The sequence below is a fragment of the Schistocerca cancellata genome, chromosome 9 (assembly GCF_023864275.1).
Source record: "Schistocerca cancellata isolate TAMUIC-IGC-003103 chromosome 9, iqSchCanc2.1, whole genome shotgun sequence".
Lineage (NCBI taxonomy): Eukaryota > Metazoa > Arthropoda > Insecta > Orthoptera > Acrididae > Schistocerca > Schistocerca cancellata.
In genome coordinates this window covers 252150553-252177665 of record NC_064634.1, presented here as the reverse complement: position 1 = coordinate 252177665, position 27113 = coordinate 252150553, and the positions used below count along the sequence as shown (strand labels likewise).

At 43.8% G+C, this 27113-nt stretch overlaps 1 protein-coding gene across 1 annotated transcript in view; it reads left to right on the top strand.

Annotated features, from left to right (window-relative positions):
* LOC126100589 (farnesol dehydrogenase-like) overlaps nt 1-27113 on the top strand; it is a 73415-nt gene that overhangs the window by 28649 nt on the left and 17653 nt on the right. Inside the window, exons 3-4 of the mRNA XM_049911215.1 lie at nt 11491-11620; nt 14726-14855. Of these exons, the coding sequence (XP_049767172.1) occupies nt 11491-11620; nt 14726-14855 (260 nt within the window). The remainder of the gene's footprint in view (nt 1-11490; nt 11621-14725; nt 14856-27113) is intronic.

The following is a 27113-nucleotide window of genomic DNA, read 5'->3' as shown; positions in this document are numbered from 1 at the left end:
ACTTGTGTCGGAGCTGTTATGTCGCAGATCTACTATAATTTCACTTGCAGTGAGCTCAGTTACCATAACTAACGTGTGAGCGACTAGTTATACTGCAATGAGGCATGAAGCCTCCTTTCATTACAGTTGCCTGTACTGTGATCAGTAAAACACTATTATAGAAAAACAGCTGTCCCTGTAGGACAAATATGAAAAAAGAAATTATCATCGTGCAACTATAAGACCACACAAATAACGTCTTTTTTACATTGTGTCGATGTTGTAGATTCAACTATTTGCAATGAGAGAGCTATGCACGCATAGTTGCATTTTATTGGACAACAATTTCACACTGCATTGGACAGCATTTTCACTACCTTGTATAGTATGATGCATTTACAACTGCACTAATCGTTAGTAGAGATTATCTTAGAGGCATCTTGAGTAATAACCGCAGCTATTGTAATTAATTTATTTACTCACTGGTTTTATAGCGTACAAACCACATCATCAGGTTAGATACATTAAACCATGAAATCAAAGATGCAACATGGATGGGACCCAACATACAAGGTAGTGTGTTTCTTAGAGGCACCGGATGCCACCTTAGGAGACAGTGTTCCTCGCTACTTCCATCTGTTGTCGCAGCCATCTGTGGGACGTACTGTGAGGTGAAAAAAGCCATGGTATGTATTCAAATATCGTGTCAGACATCCTTTTGCCTGATGTAGTCCAGCAGCTCGACGTGGCATGGACACATTGTAAATCACGTATTGGAGAAGTATGTGCCAAAAAAGCGGCTTACGGACGGAAAAGACCCACCGTGGTTTAACAGCGCAATTCGGAGAATGCTCAGGAAGCAAAGACAGTTGCACTCGCGGTACAAGAAAGATCGTGAGAATGAGGACAGGCAAAAGTTAGTAGAGACTCGTGCCGCTGTAAAAAGAGCGATGCGAGGAGCATACAACCACTACCACCGTCATACCTTAGCAAAAGATCTTGCTGAAAACCCAAGGAAATTCTGGTCTTACGTAAAATCGGTAAGCGGGTCGAAGGCTTCCATCCAGTCACTCACTGATCAGTCTGGCCTGGCAACGGAAGACAGCAAAACGAGAGCTCAAATTTTAAATTTAGCATTTGAGAAATGTTTCACGCAGGAGGATCGTACAAACATACCGCCGTTTGAGTCTCGTACAGATTCCCGTATGGAGGACATAGTGATAGACATCCCTGGGGTTGTGAAGCAGCTGAATGGGTTGAAAATAAATAAATCGCCAGGTCCTGATGGGATTCCAATTCGGTTTTACAGAGAGTACTCTACTGCATTGGCTCCTTACTTAGCTTGCATTTATCGCGAATCTCTTGCCCAACGTAAAGTCCCGAGCGACTGGAAAAAAGCGCAAGTGACGCCTGTATATAAGAAGGGCAGAAGCATGGTTCCTCAAAATTACAAACCAATATCCTTAACATCGGTTTGTTGCTGGATTCTCGAACATATTCTCAGTTCGAATATAATGAATTTCCTTGAGACAGAGAAGTTCCTGTCCATGCATCAGCACGGCTTTAGAAAGCATCGTTCCTGCGAAACGCAACTCGCCCTTTTTTCACATGATATCTTGCGAACCATGGATGAAGGGTATTAGACGGATGCCATATTTCTTGACTTCCGGAAAGCGTTTGACTCGGTGCCCCACTGCAGACTCCTAACTAAGGTACGAGCATATGGGATTGGTTCCCATATATGTGAGTGGCTCGAAGACTTCTTAAGTAATAGAACCCAGTACGTTGTCCTTGATAGTGAGTGTTCATCGGAGGTGAGGGTATCATCTGGAGTGCCCCAGGGAAGTGTGGTAGGTCCGCTGTTGTTTTCTATCTACATAAATGATATGAAGTGGGACAAGCACGTAATGTCAGTTGTGGGGAAGGCGGATAGTCGTCTTCGGTTCATTGGTAGAATTTTGGGAAGAAGTTTTTCATCTGTAAAGGAGACAGCTTATAAAACACTAATACGATCTATTCTTGAGTACTTCTCGATCGTTTGGGATCCCTATCGGGTCGGATTGAGGGAGGAAATAGAAGCAATTCCGATGTGGGCTGCTAGATTTTTTACTGGTCGGTTTGATCATCACGCGAGTGTTGCGGAAATGCTTCAGGAACTCGGGTGGGAGTCTCTGGAGGAAAGGAGGCGTTCTCTTCGTGAATCGCTACTGAGGAAATTTAGAGAACCAGCATTTGAGGCTGACTGCAGTACAATTTTCCTGACGCCAACTTACATTTCGCGGAAAGACCACAAAGATAAGAGAGATTAGGGCTCGTACAGAGGCATATAGGCAGTCATTTTTCCCTCGTTCTGTTTGGGAGTGGAACAGGGAGATAAGATGCTAGTTGTGGTATGAGGTACCCTCCGCCACGCACCGTATGGTGTATTGCGGAGTATGTATGTAGATGTAGACCCAGCAAGTCGCTGGAAGCCCCCTGCAGGAATATTGAACTATGCTGTGTCTATAGCCGATCACAAATGCGAACGTTTTGCCGATGCAGGATTTTGTGCAGGAACTGTCCTCTCGTTTATGCCCCATAAATGTTCGATGGGATTCATGTCGAGCCACCTGAATAGCTAAATAATTCGCTAGAATTGTCCAGAATACACTTCAAACCAAATGCGAACAGTTGTGGCGCATTGTCATCCATAAAAATTCCGTGGTTCGGGAACATGAAGTACATGAACGGCTGCAAATGATCTCAGCTGTCTCAATGGAGCCAGAGGACGCTTTCTACGAGGTGCGACAATAAAGTAATGAAACTGATGTAAAAAAAAAGTTGGTTACCGTTTCAGCCAAGGTTAGTGTTGTCTCCTTCAGAGTAGTTCCCTTCTGATTGCACACACTTTTTCCAGCGCTTCTGCCATTGATGATAACATTTCTGGAACTTATCTTCTGTAATATCCTCCAAGACCCTCCTCACAGCTTTTTGGACATCGTGTGTTGTTTGAAAATGGTGTCCCTTGACTCTTGGAAACAGAAAAAAGTCGCACGGAGTGATATCTGGTGAATAAGGTGCTGTGGTAATACTGAAATTTATTTTGAGGTTAAAAATTGCTGTACTGACAGAGCAGTATGGGATGGCGCATTATCGTGATGCAGAATCCAATTATCAGCATTGTTGGCACGGACGCGAAGAATTCTTTTACGAAGTCTTTCTAAGATTTCTTTGTAGTAATATTGCTTAACTGTTTGTACAGGAGGAACCCACTCTTTATGAACAATTCCCTTGGAATCAAAGAAGCACACAAGCATGCATTTCACTTTAGACTTAGACATGCGAGCTTTTTTTGGTCTGGGTGATCCCTTTGAGCACCATTGCGAAATTTGGCGTTTTGTCTCTAGTTCGTACTGAAAACACAAACTTTCATCACCAGTGATAACACGGCTCAACAATTCTGGATTGATTTCCGTTTGCTCTAACAGATCGGCTGCCACATTTTTTCGTGTTCCTCGCTGTTGTGGTGTGAGATTTTTGGGGAGCATTTCTGCACAAATCTTTCTCATACCAAGATCTTCAGTTATTATTAGACGAACCGTTTCTCGATTGATGTTCAGTTCTTCTGCAATCATTTTCACGCATAATCTTCGATCAGATCGTACGAGTTCACGCACTCTGGCCAAGTTGACAACCGACCGTGAGGTTGATGGTTGTCCACTGCGGTCTTCATCTTCAATATTCATTCTGCGTTCACTAAACATTTTATGCCAACGAAAAACTTGAGCTCTTGACATAACCTCCTCTCCAAAAGCCTTCTGAAGCTTACTATAAGTTGTCGTCGCGTTTTCACCCAATTTAACGCAAAAAGAAACGGCACACCGTTGCGCAATATTATGCGGTTCCATTTCCATGACGAGAGACACAATCACGTGTTAACTTATTACAGCACAACTCAGACTGAGCAGTTGCATCGATGTGCCACTTGGACTATAAGCAGCTTATAGACCAAGGTCAAAGATATTGTGCCTAAGCAAGCCTGCAGGGTTGCCACATCTTGCAAAGAAAATCAGTCTCATTACTTTATTGGCGCACCTCGTATTCCATGTAAACAGTGCTCACATCAACATGGAGCCACTGCCAGCTTGCACAGACCCTAATTGACAACTTGGGTCCATGGCTTCGTGGAGTCTGCGCCACACTCGAACCCTATCATCAGCTCTTACCAAATGAAATCGGAATTCACCTAATCAGGCCGCAGTTTTCCAGTCTTCTACAGTGCAATCTATATGATCACGAGCCCAGGAGAGGTGCTGCAGGCAACGTGCTGCTGGCAAAGGCAGTCGCATCGGCCGTCTACTGCCTTAGCCCATTAACACGAAATTTCGCCATACTGTTCTAAAGCCTACTGTACACAGGAATAACACTGGCGACCAGAACTGGCTGGGACAGTGGGCTTACACAAGAAGACAGAAATGGGTTGCAGTGAAACTTTTCTAGTGACAGACAGTACTACGGTCGCAGGTTCGAATCCTGCCTCAGGCATGGATGTGTGTGATGTCCTTAGGTTAGTTAGGTTTAATTAGTTTTAAGTTCTAGGCGACTTATGACCTCAGAAGTTAAGTCGCATAGTGCTCAGAGCCATTTGAACCATTTGATAGACAGTAGCTGGTTTGTATACGGATGTAATAAGTGCGAGTCTGTCCGAGGATGTGTGAGAACATTCAGGAGACTGATGAAGAGTACGAGGAAGCTGTTGATGAGGCTGTGAGTGAGAGGGTGAAACTGTACATTGTGCTAGTGAAGAACTTCAAGGAACATAAACCAATAATAGGTCGTGCTGGATTAAAGACTCGGTGCATCATAGAGATCAGCTGAGAACTTCGTCTACAGTATTTAGGGAAGTTTCCGAGCAGGATTCTCTAGAATACAAGAGAATTATGAGAATGAGTGTGGGGCAATTTAAGAAACTGTGTAATTTAATTGAATATACACTCCTGGAAATTGAAATAAGAACACCGTGAATTCATTGTCCCAGGAAGGGGAAACTTTATTGACACATTCCTGGGGTCAGATACATCACATGATCACACTGACAGAACCACAGGCACATAGACACAGGCAACAGAGCATGCACAATGTCGGCACTAGTACAGTGTATATCCACCTTTCGCAGCAATGCAGGCTGCTATTCTCCCATGGAGACGATCGTAGAGATGCTGGATGTAGTCCTGTGGAACGGCTTGCCATGCCATTTCCACCTGGCGCCTCAGTTGGACCAGCGTTCGTGCTGGACGTGCAGACCGCGTGAGACGACGCTTCATCCAGTCCCAAACATGCTAAATGGGGGACAGATCCGGAGATCTTGCTGGCCAGGGTAGTTGACTTACACCTTCTAGAGCACGTTGGGTGGCACGGGATACATGCGGACGTGCATTGTCCTGTTGGAACAGCAAGTTCCCTTGCCGGTCTAGGAATGGTAGAACGATGGGTTCGATGACGGTTTGGATGTACAGTGCACTATTCAGTGTCCCCTCGACGATCACCAGTGGTGTACGGCCAGTGTAGGAGATCGCTCCCCACACCATGATGCCGGGTGTTGGCCCTGTGTGCCTCGGTCGTATGCAGTCCTGATTGTGGCGCTCACCTGCACGGCGCCAAACACGCATACGACCATCATTGGCACCAAGGCAGAAGCGACTCTCATCGCTGAAGACGACACGTCTCCATTCGTCCCTCCATTCACGCCTGTCGCGACACCACTGGAGGCGGGCTGCACGATGTTGGGGCGTGAGCGGAAGACGGCCTAACGGTGTGCGGGACCGTAGCCCAGCTTCATGGAGACGGTTGCGAATGGTCCTCGCCGATACCCCAGGAGCAACAGTGTCCCTATTTTGCTGGGAAGTGGCGGTGCGGTCCCCTACGGCACTGCGTAGGATCCTACGGTCTTGGCGTGCATCCGTGCGTCGCTGCGGTCCGGTCCCAGGTCGACGGGCACGTGCACCTTCCGCCGACCACTGGCGACAACATCGATGTACTGTGGAGACCTCACGCCCCACGTGTTGAGCAATTCGGCGGTACGTCCACCCGGCCTCCCGCATGCCCACTATACGCCCTCGCTCAAAGTCCGTCAACTGCACATACGGTTCACGTCCACGCTGTCGCGGCATGCTACCAGTGTTAAAGACTGCGATTGAGCTCCGTATGCCACGGCAAACTGGCTGACACTGACGGCGGCGGTGCACAAATGCTGCGCAGCTAGCGCCATTCGACGGCTAACACCGCGGTTCCTGTTGTGTCCGCTGTGCCGTGCGTGTGATCATTGCTTGTACAGCCCTCTCGCAGTGTCCGGAGCAAGTATGGTGAGTCTGACACACCGGTGTCAATGTGTTCTTTTTTCCATTTCCAGGAGTGTAGAATATCGAAATCAGGTACGGGAATGAGAAATGCCATTCCTGCCCGTCCAAAACTAGAGGCCTGACGACTTATCGTTAGTGGGCACAGCAACCAATGGAAGAACGAATGACGCGAATGTATTCCGACTGTTCTCGCTTTAGTCAGCATAAGACAATACTACATAAAATTTTTCTAATAAACACTTTACAGAAGTCATCGGATACCTCCTAATATCATGTCAGACTTACGTTAACCCGGCTTAGTGCATTAACTCGACGAGGCATGGAGTCAACAAGCCGTTCGAAGTCCGCTGCAGGAAAACTGAGCCATGCTGCCTCTATAGCCGTGCATAATTGCGAAAGCGTTGCCTGTGTATGACTTTGTGCACAAAATTAGTGCTCCATTATGTCCCATAAATGTCTGATGTGTTTCTTGTCGGACAATCAGGGTGGCCAAATGATTCTCTCGAATTGTCCAGAATGTTCTTCAGACTAATCACGAAGAATTGTGGGTCGGTGACATGGAGCATTATCATCCACAAAAAATTCCACCGTTGTATCGGAATGTGAAGTCCATCAATGGCTCGAAATGGCCTCCTTGTAGCCGAACATATCCATTTCCAGTGAATGATTGGTTCAGTTGGACCAGAGGACTCAGCCTATTCCACATAAACGCAGCCCAAACCATTACAGAGCCACAACCAGCGTGCACGTTGCCTGGTTGACAACTTGGCTTCGTGGAGTCTTCGCCACATTCTAACCCTACCATCAGCTCTTATTAACTGAAATCGGGACTGATCTGACCAAGCCACAGTTCTCCAGTCGTCTGGAGTCTAACCCATATGGTCACGAGTCCAGGTGAGGCGCTGCAGGCGATGTTGTGGTGTTAGCAAAGAAACTAGTGTCGGTCGTTTGCTGCCTTCACTCCTTTAAGCGTTCAGAGTCTGTTAATTTCCGTTGTGCGATCATAATAAGGTCGTTCACTTTTCAGATGAATCACATGGGTACAAATGGCAGCTCCGTCAATGCACTGCCCTTGTATGCCTTGTGTACGCGGTACTACCGCAATTCGTGTGTGCGTATATCCCTATTCCATGATATTAGTCACCTCAGTCTCTTTTGAGTGATGACGCTTTCCCTTTGTCACCGAACTTAATGAAACGATATTTGATATTTCGCGAACGTAAATTCATATGTCGCTTTTCCATTCTCACAGAATGGTGGAAAACGAATTTGGTATAGCTGCAGCAAGATTTATTGTCTTTGGAAAAGAAATCAAAGTTGAGTTAGAAACAATAAATTTGACTGTACAATATACTCCCCAAACTGGTTGCGAACAACGTCACCAGCAACCTATGTTGAAAGAGAATTGGTTGAAAATGATGACACTGACACCAGTTTGTTTCAACCCAACAAGCGGCGTTCCACTGGAACAGAACTTCCGTCACTGATAGCGGCTGGCTCTATAAACACACAGTGCAAAATTGCTTGGGGAACGAGGAAGGAACTGGCTAAGTACTTCAGTGGTGAACGACGAATGTCTTGGTAGATGAATGCTGCTGGCATGTAATAAGTGGCACAGCAGTTGTACTTAGGCCCTAAGTAGTTATCGACAAACTCTGTAAAATAAACTGTTCTGAACATCTTAATAGTGTTATTGTGCAGTGAATAACAAAGTTTGTTTAGACTGTAAGAGGTCCATGACTAAGGAATTTATTGCTAGCGCACTCGAGCAGATGTAACTTCGATGGATTGCTCCCTGCGATATGTAAGCTACAATAGAATCGCAGACCAGAGAGCAGCGTCGGCAGTAGTAGTAGTAGTAGTAGTAGTAATAGTAGTAGCTCGCAGTCGGGCGATTGGGCCAGGTCGCTTATAGAGAGCAGTTGTCGAGTTGTATAGCTCACAGAGAGCACTTGCGTCCTGGAGTTCGGACAATGCAGTCCAGTATTGTAGCTCGAGAAGAAAGTAGAGTTATGGAATTACCAAGGCCGGTCGTGGAGAACGATGGCGGTGCCTGAGCGATGTAGTATAAGGTAAAAGCCAAAATTATTGTTCTTTATTGCCTCGCGCATATGTTAATTGCTACAACTGATTTTTGTACTATTGTTGTATCAAAGTCTCATGTAAATATTTTCAAAAAATCTTTCAATGACAATCTTTCTTATAAAGATAACTTTTGACAGTCATTCATCTGAATTTAAAGTGTTTACTAATTTCTCCTATCCGTAGTCATGCCAATTATCGTAAAGAATATCAGTTGTTTTTCATACGTAACAAATTGAAGTGGCCAGCATTGCACTGGGCTCTGCCAGAAAAATTTCTTATAGAAGCAGATATATACGCGTTATCCGGCGACATCATTGAGGTAAGAATTTTCAGTTTATTCAGAATAATTTTTCAGGGCCATGACGCAGCACTGCTGACGTGCAGTTTAGTTTCACAGTCAATTAATTATTGAAACGTTACATTACGAGATTTCTTTGGAAAAGTTATATATGAGTCTCATTTTTTTGAGAGGTTAGTCACTTTTTTTATTGGGAGGTTACGGAATTATATCTGTTGAGAGGTTATAAGATGTTAACAGTTGATTACACTGAAAACGCTGCAAAATGCTTTAAGACGCAATGGCTTCGTAGTCATAGTCGTTTGATGTAGCCTAGTATCTTATTAAAACAAATACTCTGAAGAGTGTTCTCTTTTGAAGTAATTGTTATTATACTTTTCTCCTTGTGTTTACAAATACATTTGTTGCTTTCGTTTCCATTTTAATACATAATAGAAATTATATGGCCTTAGGACTAGAAGGTGACAATTAATTGAATATCTATTTACTGATTTACCTGGGCTCACGATTGTCATTTGACACACACAAGGATTAAAAACCAAATTCGATGCTGATCTCATCGTGATGACTACATCTCTCATTGAGATGGCCAGCTGCAGTGAACCATGGTAGCTTCGGTACGCAGATGTCAGTTCCCGCTCCGCTTGTCTTGAGGAGCCTCGTGATGACTGGGTGTTGTGTGTTGTCCTTAGGTTAGTTAGGTTTAAGTAGTTCTAAGTGCTAGGGGACTGATGACCATAGCTGTTAAGTCCCATAGTGCTCAGAGCCATTTGAACCATTTTGTCTTGAGGAACTCACTTTCAAGAGTTCAGCTCTATACGTGGCCTTTGTAGCCTTTATCGGGCTCTCAAAAAACCCACGTCGGGAACTGAGACCGCTAGTTCCACTAAGTCACTCTTTAACTTCACCACAGAACTCTCCGTCTTTGCCTTGTTGGCATAATCACAATGACAAATGTTCCATAGTTTACATAAATTTCTAAAAATATACTTATATTGTTCACACTCCATTTTACACAAGCAGTCTGTTTTGACTGCGCTTCTTCATATACTGAAGACATTTTGCAACGAAAGTATAACACGCACAACGGTAGTACCTAGTGTTCTACTGACAGTCAGAACCTTTTAAGACACGTCCAGTAATGGCTGCCATCAGATAATGTGACCGTGTTACTGGACATTTGACGTCTACTAATCTCAAAACTGCTTGAGTTTGCTGGTCGCGAGCAGACTACTCCACGGCGATGCCGAAATACCTCTACACATGGAAACAGTGGAGGGATAATTACTTGCTCCCAGTGTGGCTAGTACTACTGGCTGCCATTACTGTCCCTGTGTGCAGGGGGCTTAACGTCTCGTACGTTCGTCGTACGTGCCACATTGATTTTTGCAGTTGTTTCACGCAGTGTTGCTTTTCTGTTAGCACCGACAATCCTATGGAAACGCCGGTGCTCTCGGCCGTTAAGTGAAGATTGTCGTCCAGTGAGTTGTCGGTGATGAGAAGTAATGCTTGAAGTTTTGTCTTCTCGGCACATTCTTGGCCCTGTAGATCTCGGAATATTGAACTCACTCCATTCCGCGTTCAAAGTCTGTTAATTCACGTAGTGTGGCCATAATCACGTCGGAAAAATTTTCACTTGAATCACCTGAGTACAAGTGACGACTCCGCCAATGTATCTCGTATACATGATACTACCGCCATTGACAGTGACCGGGCCAAATATCTCACGAAGTAAGCATCATTTCTTTCTGTGAGGAAAGCTGAAGGATATTTGCTATCGTGATCCACCGACAACGCCTGATAACATGCGTCAGCGAATTGTCAATGCATGTGCGAACATTACGGAAGGCGAACTACTCTCTGTTGAGAGGAATGTAGTTACACGTATTGCCAAATGCATTGAAGTTGACGGGCATCATTTTGAGCATTTATTGCAATAATGTGGTATTTACAGGTAGCCAGGCTGTAACAGCATGAAGTCTCGGAAATGATAAGTTCACAAAGGTATATGTATCACATTGGAACAAACGAAATAAAATGTTCAAACGTACCTACGTTCTGTATTTTAATTTAAAAAACCTACCTGTCACCAACTGTTCGTCTAAAATTGTGAGCCATATGTTTGTGACTATTACAGCGCCAACTATCACAAAGCGATAAAAGTGGTCCAACTAAAGCATTCATATTTCTTTACGTACTACACGAATATGTAATAAAAATGGGGGTTCGTATATAAAAAAAACGCAGTTGATATCCGTTTGACCTATGGCAGCGCCATCCAGCGGGCCAACCATAGCGCCATTTGGTTTCCTCCTTCAAGCTAGACAAGGTTCGTTCTTTGTAGTTTTTTCGTTTGACGCTTATTTCGTGAGATATTTGGCCAGGTCACGATCAATGGACGACCCTGTATGTGTAAATATCCTGCGGTGCTCAATCACACTGGTCGATGGCCATCTCGATCCTGGCTTCTTAATTGTGCTGCACTCTGCAAGCCATCCTACGAAGTGAGGTGAAGAGTACGTTGGGCATCACTACCATGTTGCATTCTCAGATGGTGCACAGAAAGAACAAACGTCTGTGAGCCTCTATATCACTGAAATTTCTCCCCATAGACGGTTCACAGAGTTTATGTGGCAGGAAGTAATACGTTGTTTGACCCTTCTTTGAACCTATACTCTCTGAATATTAATAGTAAGATTGTCTTTTAGCGTCCGCCACAGCAGTTGTATGAGTTAGTTGACATCGCATTTCATCTAGTACAGTAAAATTTCTTTTTATTCTTGTGACCAGGTGGCAAAACGGAAGACTGGAAGAGTATCCTGGACGTGAACGTGCTGGGTCTGAGCATCTGCACCAGAGAGGCCGTGCAGGACATGCTGAACAGGGGCGTCGAGGACGGCTTCATCATCCATATCAACAGGTGAGCTTGTGGCAGGCCCTATGCCAGGAATGTATTCTTAATTTTATTCAGTTACGTATTTATGTCGTTTCTGTAGCTTTCAGTCTAACATACATAGTTTTGGCACAGATTTTCGATCGTGAGAAAAACGTCTGAAGGAGTTTCTCACGCTTAGTGAGCACCAGTTGCATTGGGTGCAAAAAAGCAGAAGAGATCATTGTCGATGCTAAAATGTTTTCTCACGGATAAGCGTTACGTAAAGCCCTAACATAGAATCTCGTAAACATTCAGCACACTTTTTACAGGTAAAAATGCCTTCAGACATGAGCAAAAAACTGAGAAAGCTCATCTACACAAAACTATTTAGCTTTTTAAGCCGACAAATTTTAATGAAGTTTAAAATACACTGAAGTGACAAATATCATAAGATTCTTCCTAATATCCTGTCGTACCTCCTTTTCTCCAGTATAGTTTAGCAACTCGATGTGGCATGGACTCAACAAGCCATTGGAAGTCCCTGTACAAATATTACCTCTACAGCCGGCCAGTAGTGAAGAACTGTTGTCAGTGCAGGATTTTGTACACGAACTGACCTCTCGATTAAGTCCCATAAATATTCGATGCAGTTCATGTCGGGCGATCTGTCTGGCCAAATCTTTAGTTCGAATTGTCCAGAATGTTCTTCAAACCAATCACGAACAATTGTGCATGGTGCATTGCCATCCATAAAAATTCCATCGTTGTTTGGGAACATGAAGTCTGTGAATGGGTGCAGATGGTCTCCAAGTAGTTCAACATAAACATTTCCAATCAATGACACAGTACATTCCATATAAACACAGCCCACACCATTATGGAGCCACCACCACACCACCGACTTGCGCAGAGGCTTGTTGACAAACTGGGTCCATGACGTCGCCGGGTCTGCGCCGCACTCGAAACCTACCATCAGCTGTTATCAATTTAAATTGGGACTCAACTGACCAGGTTACGGTTTTTCAGTAGTCTAGGGCCCGACCGATATGCTCAAGAGCCCAGGAGAGGCGCTCCACGCAATGTGCTGTTAGTGTTGCTTGTCTGTTAGCGCTGACAACTCCATGCAAACGCCACTGCTAAGGTTGTCAGCCACTGCGTTGTCCGTAGTGAGAAGTAATGCCTGAAATTTGGTATTCTCGGCACACTCTTGTCATTATGCGAATTGCTATCTCATGACTGTTCTCACCTGAGTGTATAATACGGCCGACGACGTGTACGCTAAGTAAAAAAAGCCAAAGCTACCCAATACCAGCCGAGATCAGCTATATAAATCTTGCTCAGATATTGTAACTCAGTCTTTTATCGCGCAATTTAAGGTAGATGTGTGCTATTATACTTAGAATGATAGCGATTAACGATACATTGAATCTCAATGTAGACAAGTGTAATGTGCTGCGAATACATAGAAAGAAAGATGCCTTATCATTTAGCTATAATATAGCAGGTCAGCAACTGGAAGCAGTTAATTCCATAAATTATCTGGGAGTACGCATTAGGAGTGATTTAAAATGGAATGATCATATAAAGTTGATCGTCGGTAAAGCAGATGCCAGACTGAGATTCATTGGAAGAATCCTAAGGAAATGCAATCCAAAAACAAAGGAAGTAGGTTACAGTACGCTTGTTCGCCCACTGCTTGAATACTGCTCAGCAGTGTGGGATCCGTACCAGATAGGGTTGATAGAAGAGATAGAGAAGATCCAACGGAGAGCAGCGCGCTTCGTTACAGGATCATTTAGTAATCACGAAAGCGTTACGGAGATGGTAGATAAACTCGAGCGGAAGACTCTGCAGGAGAGACGCTCAGTAGCTCGGTACGGGCTTTTGTTGAAGTTTCGGGAACATACTTTCACCGAGGAGTCACGCAGTATATTGCTCCCTCCTACGTCTATCTCGCGAAAAGACCATGAGGATAAAATGAGAGAGATTGGAGCCCACACACAGGCATACGACAATCCTTCTTTCCACGAACAATACGAGACTGGAATAGAAGGGAGAACCGATAGAGGTACTCAGGGTACCCTCCGCTACACACCGTCAGGTGGCTTGCGGAGTATGGATGTAGATGTAGATGTAACAGACAAGTAAAGAACTTAATTCCGGACTAAGGTGATTATTTCGGTGCAAATTGCTTTCACTCGAGCTACTAAGTTTTTCAAACAACTTCTGTGACTTTGTGTAACTGCCAGAGAGCCGGGTGGTGCCTCAGTTGTAAGTGCTAATGTACTAGAGTATAAAAATGTCGGGTCAGTTTTGTGTGAATCCTTGCTCAGGACGATATCGCAAAATCTAGCAGGTCATAGTAAAGACACCTCTCACAGGTTCTCCTATCACTGGACCAAATCAAAGACCACTCTCTCACGTTCTCCGATCACTGGACCAAATCAAAGTTTACAACAATAATTATAACAATGCTGTGTATAAACTATTCACAGCCTTCTTGGCGCGTTAACAGCCAGTTACTTCTGATGAAGGTGATGGAGGTAATGATCGATAGCTTACCTTTCCACTCTAATTTGATGCAGCAAGAAAACAGAAAATATCTTAAACATGATGTCGTCACAAGAAACTTTGTTTCTATAATAAAGCTGTGTCGGAATTATTCCCATGGACACAATAAACCATCAGTAAGCGAAGCTGATAAGTTATCGGTACATGAGCATCCAAAGAATGTTGCCAGGTGGAGTGCAAAAGCATCTCTCAGAAAGTGTAGCCAACATTGATTATTAAGTTCAAGTAATTAGTTCCTGCCAGTGGTATGAATTAATATGACCATAGCTTATTAGCATTGCCTAGAACTGGCTAAAAGTAATTCAGTAAATCATCACCACTGATTTATGCACTGGCTCTAGATAACGAAAAGTTAAAAATTTTAGTGAGAGAGGAATAACAAAAAATAGGGAAAAAGATTGGGAAGATGATTGATAAAGTAGCACCTTACGGAATACGCAGCAAAATAGCATTGTGCATTTGACGGGTATATTATTATTTGAGATTAATAATCCAGGACTGGGCTCAGGTACTGATTTCACACGCACCTATGATGTTGCAGACTATTTCTAATGTTGCAACCTGTTTCCTAATTTTCAGTGTTGTGGGACACGCACCACCGTCTTTAGATGTTATGGCGATGTATTCCGCCAGCAAGCACGCTGTCAAAGTGCTACTCGAAGGGCTGAGGAAAGACCTGGTCGCCAAGGGCAGCAAGATACGAGTTGGGGTAAGTTATCCATCGTATGGCATTCATGCCTAGCAGACCAGAAGTTTTATGTTTTTACGTAAGTGACAGATGATTATCAGTACTGTTGTAAATCTGTGTTTTGTGTGTGTGTGTGTGTTCCCGACACAGCTGTTCTTGCAAATTATTTGAGAACTTGCATTCCAGCAGCTCTTTGTAGTGTATCTAGCAGCGTACCCTACTTCTCATAAATGAAGGAAAAAAGACGAATTCAACAATTAAAAAACCTATACGTCAAATAGAGTGTACATAATTGAAGTATAATACACATCACGCATGATCAATAAAAAAAAGGAATACCAGTTGAATAATCAGTGTTTGAACATAGACTATCTCGTACACGTACAAATTAGTACAAATCAATTAACATCAAATCGGATTTACGTAACCCCCAGCATAGAGCGTTACTTGTGATTTCCGTAGGCTCCATGCGTTGTGAAAGCCATTTGTCTTACAAAGCTGGTCTTTGGATGGCTTTGGGTCTGAATTAAAACTCTGCGAGCAACAACACTGATATAGTGAGCATTCCAAACATGTTATATGAGATCAAGTCATAAAATTAAGGTTCATATATTTTGTAATGAATTAATAGCTACATTCTTCCAGAAGGCAGAATGTTTTTATAAGTGTCGAAAAACATGTAAGGGGAGCAGTGCTTGCGAAGCGAGTCAGGCTAGTTTGTCGCCCATCCATATTGTTATTCTCTCTGTACATTGAGCATGCGGTAAAAGAAACCCAGGAGAGATTTGGAACGGGAATTGCAACTCAGCAAAAATAAATCATAACTTGAAGGTTTGCTGATTGGATTTTGATTTTGAAAGAAAAGGCAGTTTAACAGATTGGGAAGTGTCTTGAAAAGAGAGTTGTAGGATGCACATCAACAAAACTAAAACAAGGTTAATGGAATATAGCGGAACTAAATCAGGCGATGCTGAGGGAATTAGACTACGAAACGAAGATTAGGTATGCTACTTAGCGATCAAATTAACGGATGATGGTCGAAACAGGGAGCATATAAAATGCAGACTGGCAATACCAGGAAACGTGTTGCTCAAGAGAACTTTGTAAGACACTGCGTAAATTTAAGGGTTAGGAAGTCTTTTCTGAAGGTATACTGACAGAAAAAATGGCTACACCAAGAAGGAGTTGTGCGACATACACGGAAGTTGGTAGGTGCGTTTCTAAGTCTGAAAGATGACGTCACTTCACATGTCACACCAGTCACGTAAGAGTGGTGCTAGTAAAGAACCCTGTAAAGGTCTCGAGCGTTAATTACCTTTGAGGATGGACGTGGTGAGTCGAAGTTAGTCAAGAATGCCTTTAAGACGACAAAGACACCGTTATGAACGTGTAACCTCCCAACAGATAAATTCCGTAACCTCGCAATAAAAAGGTGACTAAACTGTCAATAAAAATGTGACTCATATATAACCTTTCAAAAGAAATCTCGTAATGTAACCTTTCAATAATTAACTGACTGTGAATATAAACTGGTAAATCTGGACGTCAGCAGTGCTGCGTCATGGCCCTGAAAAATCATTCTGAATAAACTGAAAATTCTTACCTCAATGATGTCGCCGGAAATCGTGTATATATCTATCTGCTCCTGTAAGAAATTTTTCTGACACAGCCCAGTGCAATGCTGGCCACTAGATTTTGTTATATATGAAACACAACTGATTTTCTATCCGATAATCGGCATGACTATGGATAGGAGACATTAGTGTTTTTGTTGTTGTTGTTGTGGTCTTCAGTCCTGAGACTGGTTTGATGCAGCTCTCCATGTTACTCTATCCTGTGCAAGCTTCTTCATCTCCCAGTACCTACTGCAACCTACATCCTTCTGAATCTGCTTAGTGTAATCATCTCTTAGTCTCCCCTCACGATTTTTACTCACCACGCTGCCCTCCAATACTAAACTGGTGATCCCTTGATACCTCAGAACTTGTCCTACCAACCGATCCCTTCTTCTAGTCAAGTTGTGCCACAAACTCCTCTTCTCCCCAATTCTATCATAAAAGAAGGTTTATACATGGAAGAATCCTGGAGATACTAAAAGGTGTCAGATAGATTATATAATGGTAAGACAGAGATTTAGGAACCAGGTCTTAAATTGTAAGACATTTCCAGGGGCAGATGTGGACTCTGACCACAATCTATTGGTTATGAACTGTAGATTAAAACTGAAGAAACTGCAAAAAGGTGGGAATTTAAGGAGATGGGACCTGGATAACCTGATTAAACTGGAGGTTGTACAGAGTTTCAGGGAGAGCATAAGGGAACAATTGACAGGAATGGGGGAAAGAAATACAGTAGAAGGAGAATGGGTAGCTCTGAGGGATGAAGTAGTGAAGTAGTGATGATCAAGTAGGTAAAAAGACGAGGGCTAATAGAAATCCTTGGGTAACAGAAGAAATATTGAATTTAATTGATGAAAGGAGAAAATATAAAAATCCAGTAAATGATGCAGGCAAAAAGGAATACAAACGTCTCAAAAACAAGATCGACAGGAAGTGCAAAATGGCTAAGCAGGGATGGCTAGAGGACAATTGTAAGGATGTAGAGGCTTATCTCACTAGGGGTAAGATAGGTACTGCCTACAGGCAAATTAAAGAGACCTTTGGAGGAAAGAGAACCACTTGTATGAATATCAAGAGCTCAGATGGAAACCCAATTCTAAGCAAAGAAGGGAAGGCAGAAAGGTGGAAGGAGTATATAGAGCGTTTATACAAGGGCGATGTACTTGAGGACAATATTATGGAAATGGAAGAGGATGTAGAGGAAGACGAAATGGGAGATAAGATACTGCGTGAAGAGTTTGACAGAGCACTGAAAGACCTGAGTCGAAACAAGGCCCCGGGAGTAGACAACATTCCATTAGAACTACTGACAGCCTTGGGAGAGCCAGTCATGACAAAACTCTACCATCTGGTGAGCAAGATATATGAGACAGGCGAAATACCCTCAGACTTCAAGAAGAATATAACAATTCCAATCCCAAAGAAAGCAGGTGTTGACAGATGTGAAAATTATCGAACTATCAGTTTAATAAGTCACAGCTGCAAAATACTAACGCGAATTCTTTACAGACGAATGGAAAAACTGGTAGAAGCGGACCTCGGGGAAGATCAGTTTGGATTCCGTAGAAATGTTGGAACACGTGAGGCAATACTGACCTTACGACTTATCTTAGAAGAAAGATTAAGGAAAGGCAAACCTACATTTCTAGCATTTGTAGACTTAGAGAAAGCTTTTGACAATGTTGACTGGACTACTCTCTTTCGAATTCTGAAGGTGGCAGGGGTAAAATACAGGGAGCGAAAGGCTATTTACAATTTGTACAGAAACCAGATGGCAGTTATAAGAGTCGAAGGACATGAAAGGGAAGCAGTGGTGGGGAAGGGAGTGAGACAGCGTTGTAGCCCCTCCCCGATGTTATTCAATCTGTATATTGAGCAAGCAGTAAAGGAAACAGAAGAAAAATTCGGAGTAGGTATTAAAATCCATGGAGAAGAAATAAAAACTTTGAGGTTCGCCGATGACATTGTAATTCTGTCAGAGACAGCAAAGGACTTGGAAGAGCAGTTGAACGGAATGGACAGTGTCTTGAAAGGAGGATATAAGATGAACATCAACAAAAGCAAAACGAGGATAATGGAATGTAGTCAAATTATATCGGGTGATGCTGTGGGAATTAGATTAGGAAATGAGACACTTAAAGTAGTAAAGGAGTTTTGCTATTTAGGGAGTAAAATAACTGATAATGGTCGAAGTAGAGAGGATATAAAATGTAGACTGGCAATGGCAAGGAAAGCGTTTCTGAAGAAGAGAAATTTGTTAACATCGAGTATAGATTTAAGTGTCAGGAAGTCGTTTCTGAAAGTATTTGTATGGAGTGTAGCCATGTATGGAAGTGAAACATGGACGATAAATAGTTTGGACAGGAAGAGAATAGAAGCTTTCGAAATGTGGTGCTACAGAAGAATGCTGAAGATTAGGTGGGTAGATCGCGTAACTAATGAGGAGGTATTGAATAGAATAGGGGAGAAGAGAAGTTTGTGGCACAACTTGACAAGAAGAAGGGACCGGATGGTAGGGCATGTTTTGAGGCATCAAGGGATCACAAATTTAGCATTGGAGGGCAGCGTGAAGGGTAAAAATCGTAGAGGGAGACCAAGAGATGAATACACTAAGCAGATTCAGAGGGATGCAGGTTGCAGTAGGTACTCGGAGAGAAAAAGCTTGCACAGGATAGAGTAGCATGGAGAGCTGCATCAAACCAGTCTCAGGACTGAAGACCACAACAACAACAACGTCCTCATTATTTATGTGATCTACCCATCTAATCTTCAGCATTCTTCTGTAGCATCACATTTCGAAAGCTTCTATTCTCTTCTTGTCCAAACTATTTATCGCTCATGTTTCACTTCCATACATGGCTACACTCTATATAAACACTTTCAGAAACGACTTCCCGACACATACTCGATGTTAACAAATTTCTCTTCTTCAGAAACGCTTTCCTTGCCATTGCCAGTCTACATTTTATATCCTCTCTGCTTCGACCATCATCAGTTATTTTCCTCCCCAAATAGCAAAACTCCTTTACTACTTTGAGTGTCACACTTCCGAATCTAATTCCCTCAGCATCACCGAGAAATTAGTTAAAACTTTAAATTCTGATGAATTACTGTCAAAAGTTATCTTTATAAGAAAAATTATCATTGAAAGATTTTTTGAAAATATTTACATGGGACTTTGATATAACAATAGTACATAAATCAGTTGTAGCAATTAACACATGCGCGCGGCAATAAAGAAAAATAATATTTTGCTTTTACCTTTTAGTACATTGCTCAAGCACCGCCATCGTTCTCCACGACCGGCCTTGGTAACTCCGTAACTCTACTGCTCTTCTTGAGCTACAAAACACCACTACTGGACTGCATTGTCCGAACTCCAGGACCCAAGTGCTCTCTGTGAGCTATACAATTCGACAACTGCTCTCTAAGAGCGACCTGACCCAACCGCCCGACTGCGAGCTACTACTACTACTGCTACGGACACTGCTCTCTGGTCTGCGATTCTGTTGTAGCTTACATATCGCAGGCAGCGCGTGAGTGCGCTAGCAATAAATTCCTTACTCATGGACCTCTTACAAACGCCGCATTGAATTTGAAAGAGGCCGTGTAACGAGAAGCTGCGATATTGCAGTAAGACTTCGTAGGAATGTAGCCGCTGTAAACGACTGCTGACAGCGGTGATCACGAGAAGGTACGATCGCAAGAAGAACGGGCTCCAGACAGTCAGTCACCTGATGGCTTACTCCAAGGACAGCTCCGAGCCAGGCGCCCTGCGGCGTGCATTCCACTGCGCCCAAATCACGGTCATTTGCGACTTCAGTGGTGCCGAGCGAAAGCTCACTGGAGGGAAGGGTGAAGATCTGTTGTGTTTCCTGGTGAATGTTGGTTCTGCCTCGGTGGCAGTTCCGTGCAACCAAACTGTCTGCGTGTGAGGCCCATTGGACCAATACCAGGTGTTATTATCTGGGGTGCGTTTGGGCATGACAGCATGCCACGCATCGTAAGTGCAAAATTGTGCGTCAGTATGGTGATTCGATCTGTTGTGCTGTCATTCATAAACAGCATTCCTCAGGATGGTTTCTAGCAAGGCAGCGCTCGACCACGTACCGCTCTTGTAACCCAACACGCTCTACAGAGTTTCGACATGTTGCCTTGACCTGCTCGATCACCTGATCCATCTCCAGTCAAGCGCATAGGGGATATCATTGGTCGACAACTCCAGCGTCATCCAGAAACAGCATTAACCGTCCCTGTATTGACCGACCAATAGCAACAGGCATCTGACACCTGTACAGTACAATGTGTGCGCTTTTGCATGGTTACATTCGATATTATGAAGATTACATGGGTTACTAATGTACCAGCAATTCACATTCGCAATGGCTTTTCTCATACACTACTGGCCATTAAAATTGCTACACCAAGAAGAAATGCAAATGATAAATGGGTATTCATTGGACATATATATTATACTAGAACTGACATGTGTTTACATTTTCACGCAATTTGGGAGCATAGATGCTGAGAAATCAGTACCCAGAACAACCACCTCTGGCCGTAATAACGGCCGTGATACACCTGGACATTGAGTCAACCCAAACAGAGCTTGGATGGCGTGTACAGGTACAGCTGCCCATGCAGCTGCAACACAATACCACAGTTCATCAAGACTAGTGACTAGCGTATTGCGACGAGCTAGTTGCTCGCCACCATTGACCAGATGTTTTCAGTTGGTGAGAGATCTGGAAAATGTGCTGGCCAGGGCAGCAGTTGAACATTTTCTGTATCCAGAAAGGCCCGTACAGGACCTGCAACATGCCGTCGTGCATTATCCTGCTGAAATGTAGTGTTTCTCAGGGATCGAATGAAGGGTAGAGCCACGGGTCGTAACACATCTGAAATGTAACGTGCACTGTCCAAAGTGCCGTCAATGCGAACAAGAGGTGACCGAGACGTGTAACCAATGGTAACCCATACCATCATGCTGGATGATACGCCAGTATGGCGATGACGAATACACGCTTCCAATGTGCGTTCACCGCGATGTCACCAAACACCGATGCTACCATCATGATGCTGTAAACAGAACCTGGATTCATCCGAAAAAAATGTCGCTTTGCCATTCGTGCACCCAGGTTCGTCTTTGAGTGCACCATCGCAGGCTCTCCTGTCTGTGATGCAGCGTCAAGGGTAACTGCAGCCATGGTCTCCGAGCTGATAGTCCATGCTGCTGCAAACGTCGTCGAACTGTTCGTGCAGATGGTTGTTGTCTTGCAAACGTCCCCATCTGCTGACTCAGGGATCGAGACGTGGCTGCACAATCCATTACAGCCATGCGGATAAGATGCCTGTCATCTCGACTGCTAGTGATACGAGGTCGTTGGGATCCAGCACGGCGTTCCGTATTACCTTCCTGAACCCACCGATTCCATATTCTGCTAACAGTCATTGGATCTCGACCAACGCGATACGATAAACTGCAATCGCGATAGGCTACCTTTATCAAAGTCGGAAACATGATGGTACGCATTTCTCCTCCTTGCACGAGGCATCACAACAACATTTCACCAGGCAACGCCGGTCAACTACTGTTTGTATATGAGGAATCGGTTGGAAACGTTCCTCATGTCAGCGCTGATGACCGTGCTGTTTAGCGCCCGAAAACCTCCAACCACACACACACACACACACACACACACACACACACACAGCACGTTGTAGGTGTCGCCACCGGCGCCAACCTTGTGTGAATGCTCTGAAAAGCTAATCATTTGCATATCACAGCATCTTTTTCCTGTCGGTTAAAATTCGCGTCTGTAGCACTTCATCTTCGTGGTGTAGCAATTTTAATGGCCAGTAGTGTACTTACATTAATCTGTGATCTTGGCATGTTAATCATTTAAATATATTACTAGGTAAATGTATTCCCAAAATTTCATTACTCCGCATTAACTATTTTATACTGTTGCCATATTTTTTCCCATCAGCGAATTTCTTTGGAGCGTAGCCTTTAACGGATGTGACACGTGGTTGATAGTCAGTTCAAACCAGAGGAAAACAGAAGCTTTTGAAATTTGGTACTGGATGCGTGAATCGAAAATATAATGGAGAAGTACGGAATCGACCTGGGGAACAAAAAAATTTATGGGACAACTTGATTAAAAGAAAGGAAAGGTTGTTAGGGCGCATCCTGAGGCATGAAAGTGTCGACACTTTCGTAATGGGAGGGAGCGAGCGGAGTAACAACTGTTAAGGAAGACCAAGGCCTGAATACAATATGCACATTCAAATGGCTGTCGATTGCAGTAATTATATAGAGAAGAAGAAACTTTCCCAGGGCCTGCCAGATAGCTGCTAATCCTGGGAAGGGGAGTTGCGTTGGTCCCGAATCGAAAACGACTGGTGGAAGAACGACTAGTGTTGGTGCGCCAGAGAACCTTTATGTAGTTTTTAGGTGGTTTCCCACATGCTACAAGGTGAATACTGGACCTATGCACAAGCCCCACTTCCGTTAGACAATTTACAAATACTTAGAAAACTTAAGTTCACTTTCACAAGAATAACACAGCCCACAGAAATTTGAAGTACATGTATTCCCTCTTAGAGTAATGGGGTGTTTACAGGAATGGCATCCAACCACCCCATGAATTTAACCATGCGACATCCGTTCATAACATTGCAGTTCCTCTGCCGATGTGCAACGATAGATCAATAAAAGATATAATCTTTCACAGAACAGATTTAGAAAATTTTAGTTCTCCGTCACTAGAGTAATAAAGCTGTGGTGTCACCGCCAGACACCGCACTTGCTAGGGGGTAGCTTTTAAATCGGCCGCGGTCCGTTAGTATACGTCGGACCCGCGTGTCGCCACTATCAGTGATTGCAGACCGAGCGCCGCCACGCGGCAGGTCTAGAGAGACTTCCTAGCACTCGCCCCAGTTATACAACCGACTTTGCTAGCGATGGCTCACTGACAAAATACGCTCTCATTTGCCGAGACGATAGTTAGCATAGCCTTTTGCTACGTCATTTGCTACGACCTAGCAAGGCGCCATTACCAGTTACTATTGATACTGAATCATGTACCGTCAAGAGCGACGTTCACCATTAATGGATTAAAGTTAAGTATTCCACCAGCTACGTCCGTTTTTTCTAAAGTCTAATTTCCTTGTCCTGTTCCAGACCTCGCGTCAGCCTGCGTGAGCTAAAACGAGTGCCTTTCGGCTTCCTCTAGTAACCCGGTGTTGGCTCTCCTGCCAACCCACAACAACAGCCGACAGTTGGAGTAAATTTATTCCCTCGGAGGGGTAGTGGCGTGGTGACAGGAAGGGCCCCGTGCTTCCCATTAAAAAGAACTGTGCTGAATTCGTTCATAACCATTCAGACCATGTGCCGATGCTGGACAAAGCTTAGTAAAAAGTATAATCGTTCACAGGACAGCTTTAGAAAACTTTTGCTCAGTTTCACATGGGTAACACAGCCTGCAGACAGTCGAAGAAAATGTACTCCCTCTGAGGAGTAATGAGGTGGTGACAGGTAGGACATCTGGCCACCCATTAAAATTAACTATGCCAGATCTGTACATAATCACGCCGACCTAGGACAGGGGCTTAGTAAAAGGAATAACCTTTCACATGATGGAAATAGAAAACTTTTGCTCACTTCGATATGAGTATTATAGCCCACAGACAATTGGAGTACGTACATTCCCTCCATGGGTAATGGTTTGTTGACAGGAAGGGGATCAAGCCACTCCTTAAATTCAACCATGCCAAATCCGTTTATAACCATGCAGACCTTGTGCTGATGTGGAACCATGGCTCAGTAAACAGGATAATCTTTCACAGGACAGAGTTGGAAAACTTTGCTCACTCTCACACGGGTAAAACAATCCACGAACAGTTGGAGTACATGTTTTACCTCGACTGGTAATGGGATGGTGTCAGGAAGAGAATTCAGTCACCCGTGGGATGGTGTCAGGAAGGGAATTCAGTCACCTATTAAAATTAACCATGCCACATCTGTTCATAATCATGTTGACTTTGTGCCGATGTGGGACGAAGGATCAATAAAAAGTATAATCTTCCTCAGAACATATTTAGAAAACATTTGTTCTCTTTCGCAAGAGTAATACAGCCTGCCGACAATTGGAGTAAATGTATTCCCTCTGATGCGTAATGGTGTTGGGGCAGGAAAGGCATTGGACCACCTATTAAAATTAACCGTGCTGAATCCGTTCATAGCCATGCCGGCTTTGCGGCGGTATTGGACAACGGCTCAGTAAAAAGGATAATCTTTCACGGGACAGATTCAGAAAACTTTTGCTCACTTTCACATGAGTAAAACAGCCCACAGACAGTGTTTTGGACTGACAAGACAGCCAGTCCACAGTGACGGGTAACCGAAATGCACGCGTACACACACGCCGGCTGGCGTGAGGTCTGAAACAGGATACTTTGTGAATGCTATAGAGAAAAGTACGTAGCTCCTCGAATACTTCACTTTATTCCATCATTGTGGTACATCGCTCTTGACGATACAATTGAGAGTCTTTAAATACAAGTACTGAAAGGCTAATGGCGCCTTGCTAGGTCGTAGCCATGGACTTAGCTGAAGGCTATTCTAACTGTCTCTCGGCAAATGAGAGAAAGGCTTCGTCAGTGTAGTCGCTAGCAAAGTCGTCGTACAACTGGGGCGAGTGCTAGTACGTCTCTCTAGACCTGCCGTGTGGTGGCGCTCGGTCTGCAGTTACTGACAGTGGCGACACGCGGGTCCGACATGTACTAATGGACCGCGGCCGATTTAAAGCTACCACCTAGCAAGTGTGGTGTCTGGCGGTGACACCACAGACAGAGTACAAGTATTCCCTTTGATGGGTAATGGTGTGGTGACAGGAAGGACATTGCCCCACCCCTTAAAATTAACCATGCAAATCCGTTGGTAACCATGCTGACGTGACAAAGCAGTAGTGTCTCAATTTAAAAAAAAATCAAATGGCTCTGAGCACTATGGGACTTAACATCTGAGGTCATCAGTCCCATAGAACTTAGAACTACTTAAACCTAACTAACCTAAGGACATCACACGCATCCCTGCCCGAGGCAGGATTCGAACCTGCGATCGTAGCAGTCTCGCGGTTCCGGAGTGAAGTGCCTAGAACCTCACGGCCACCGCGGCCAGCTAGTGTCTCAATAAGAGTAAAATCTTTCACAGGACACACTTGTCATGAAGAACTACAACAAACCAGTCTACAGGCTAAAGGCCGCAACAACAACAACAACAACAACAATAATAATAATAAGAACAGCAACAGCAACGACAGCAACATTCTTTGCTCTGTGTGTTCGAGCATTGTTCCCCTGTTGAATTAGACTGTTACATGTTAAACAAACACGAGTACTTCGAAAAGTGCTAAGGAATTCTTGTCAGCAGAGTAACACATTGAAATTCCATCATGAAGCTGAGTAAATGTGTACGTGGAATGAAAATTCACCATTGCACTGGGAATCAATGTTTCGTTTGACGGTATTAATTTCACCCATTTCTGACGAATGATCAGAAATTACACTCCGATTAAAGTTCGAGTCAGGCTACTTTGCAACAAATCTATGACTCAGTCCTGAAGAACGAGGCAGATTAGGGCAGAATTCACTGTGTACGATGAGATTACAGTTGGAGTCAAGAATATGGCGGTACGAGTTTAGGATTGTTCGTGCACCTACGTCACGCATTCTCCGACAGACAATGAGCGTTCAGTGGTGTTCTGAGCCCCCTTCTCTGAATATCGTATCCAATGCGAGCTTTAAAGTGATCGTGGCGTTATTTAGTGAATTTTTATTCCATTTGTTGCAAGCGTTATTTAGTGAATTTTTATTCCATTTGTTGCAAGTTGTCATCGCTGATGATGGTGGTAGGCGACAAATTGTACACAAGCAAACAAGAGACATAATTTGAGGCATATACACTTTCTTCAAGACCAAAGCACGTGGATGGGCGTTCCAGAAATGTCGCTTGGAACAGGCGACACGGCAATCCTTGTCCATGCCACGAACAGCGTAAACCGCCGTTGTTGTTGAATCGGACAACAATTGGAACAGAGTTCTGTCTTGAATTGGGAAAGAATGAGGAAGGAGCCATTCCATTATTTGCCTAATTGTGATGTAGTGAATCCACAGAAACCTAAATCTGTGTCGCCAACTAGGTTTTTAAACTGACATGCTCCAGAATATGAAATGCTCCCGAGTGTCACCTCGCTTGTTGGATCATCCGTGATGAGACTGGCGCTCTGTTGACTTGCAGTCCACTCGGCACATTGTAGGGAGTCTACTGCTTTCTTCTATGATTCGTCCCACATCACCTCGCATACATCTCATCTTCGTGCACTATAGTCGATGAGGTTTCCAATTCAATTGCTCCAGTGATGAGTAACTATTGCCACTATCCACAAAGTGACTATATCCGACAGCTTTTCCAATTCCACATGTTACGTGTCTCCAGTATACCAATTGCTTTATCTGCAGATTAGGCAGCTACTGAGACATTGACACCTTCTCATCAGTTGGTTTCACATACGTCTTCCCACACTTTCAGAACACCAAGTGCCATCCTTGTTTCAAACATACGATTTCACTTTACAAATGACACAAACATGTTGTA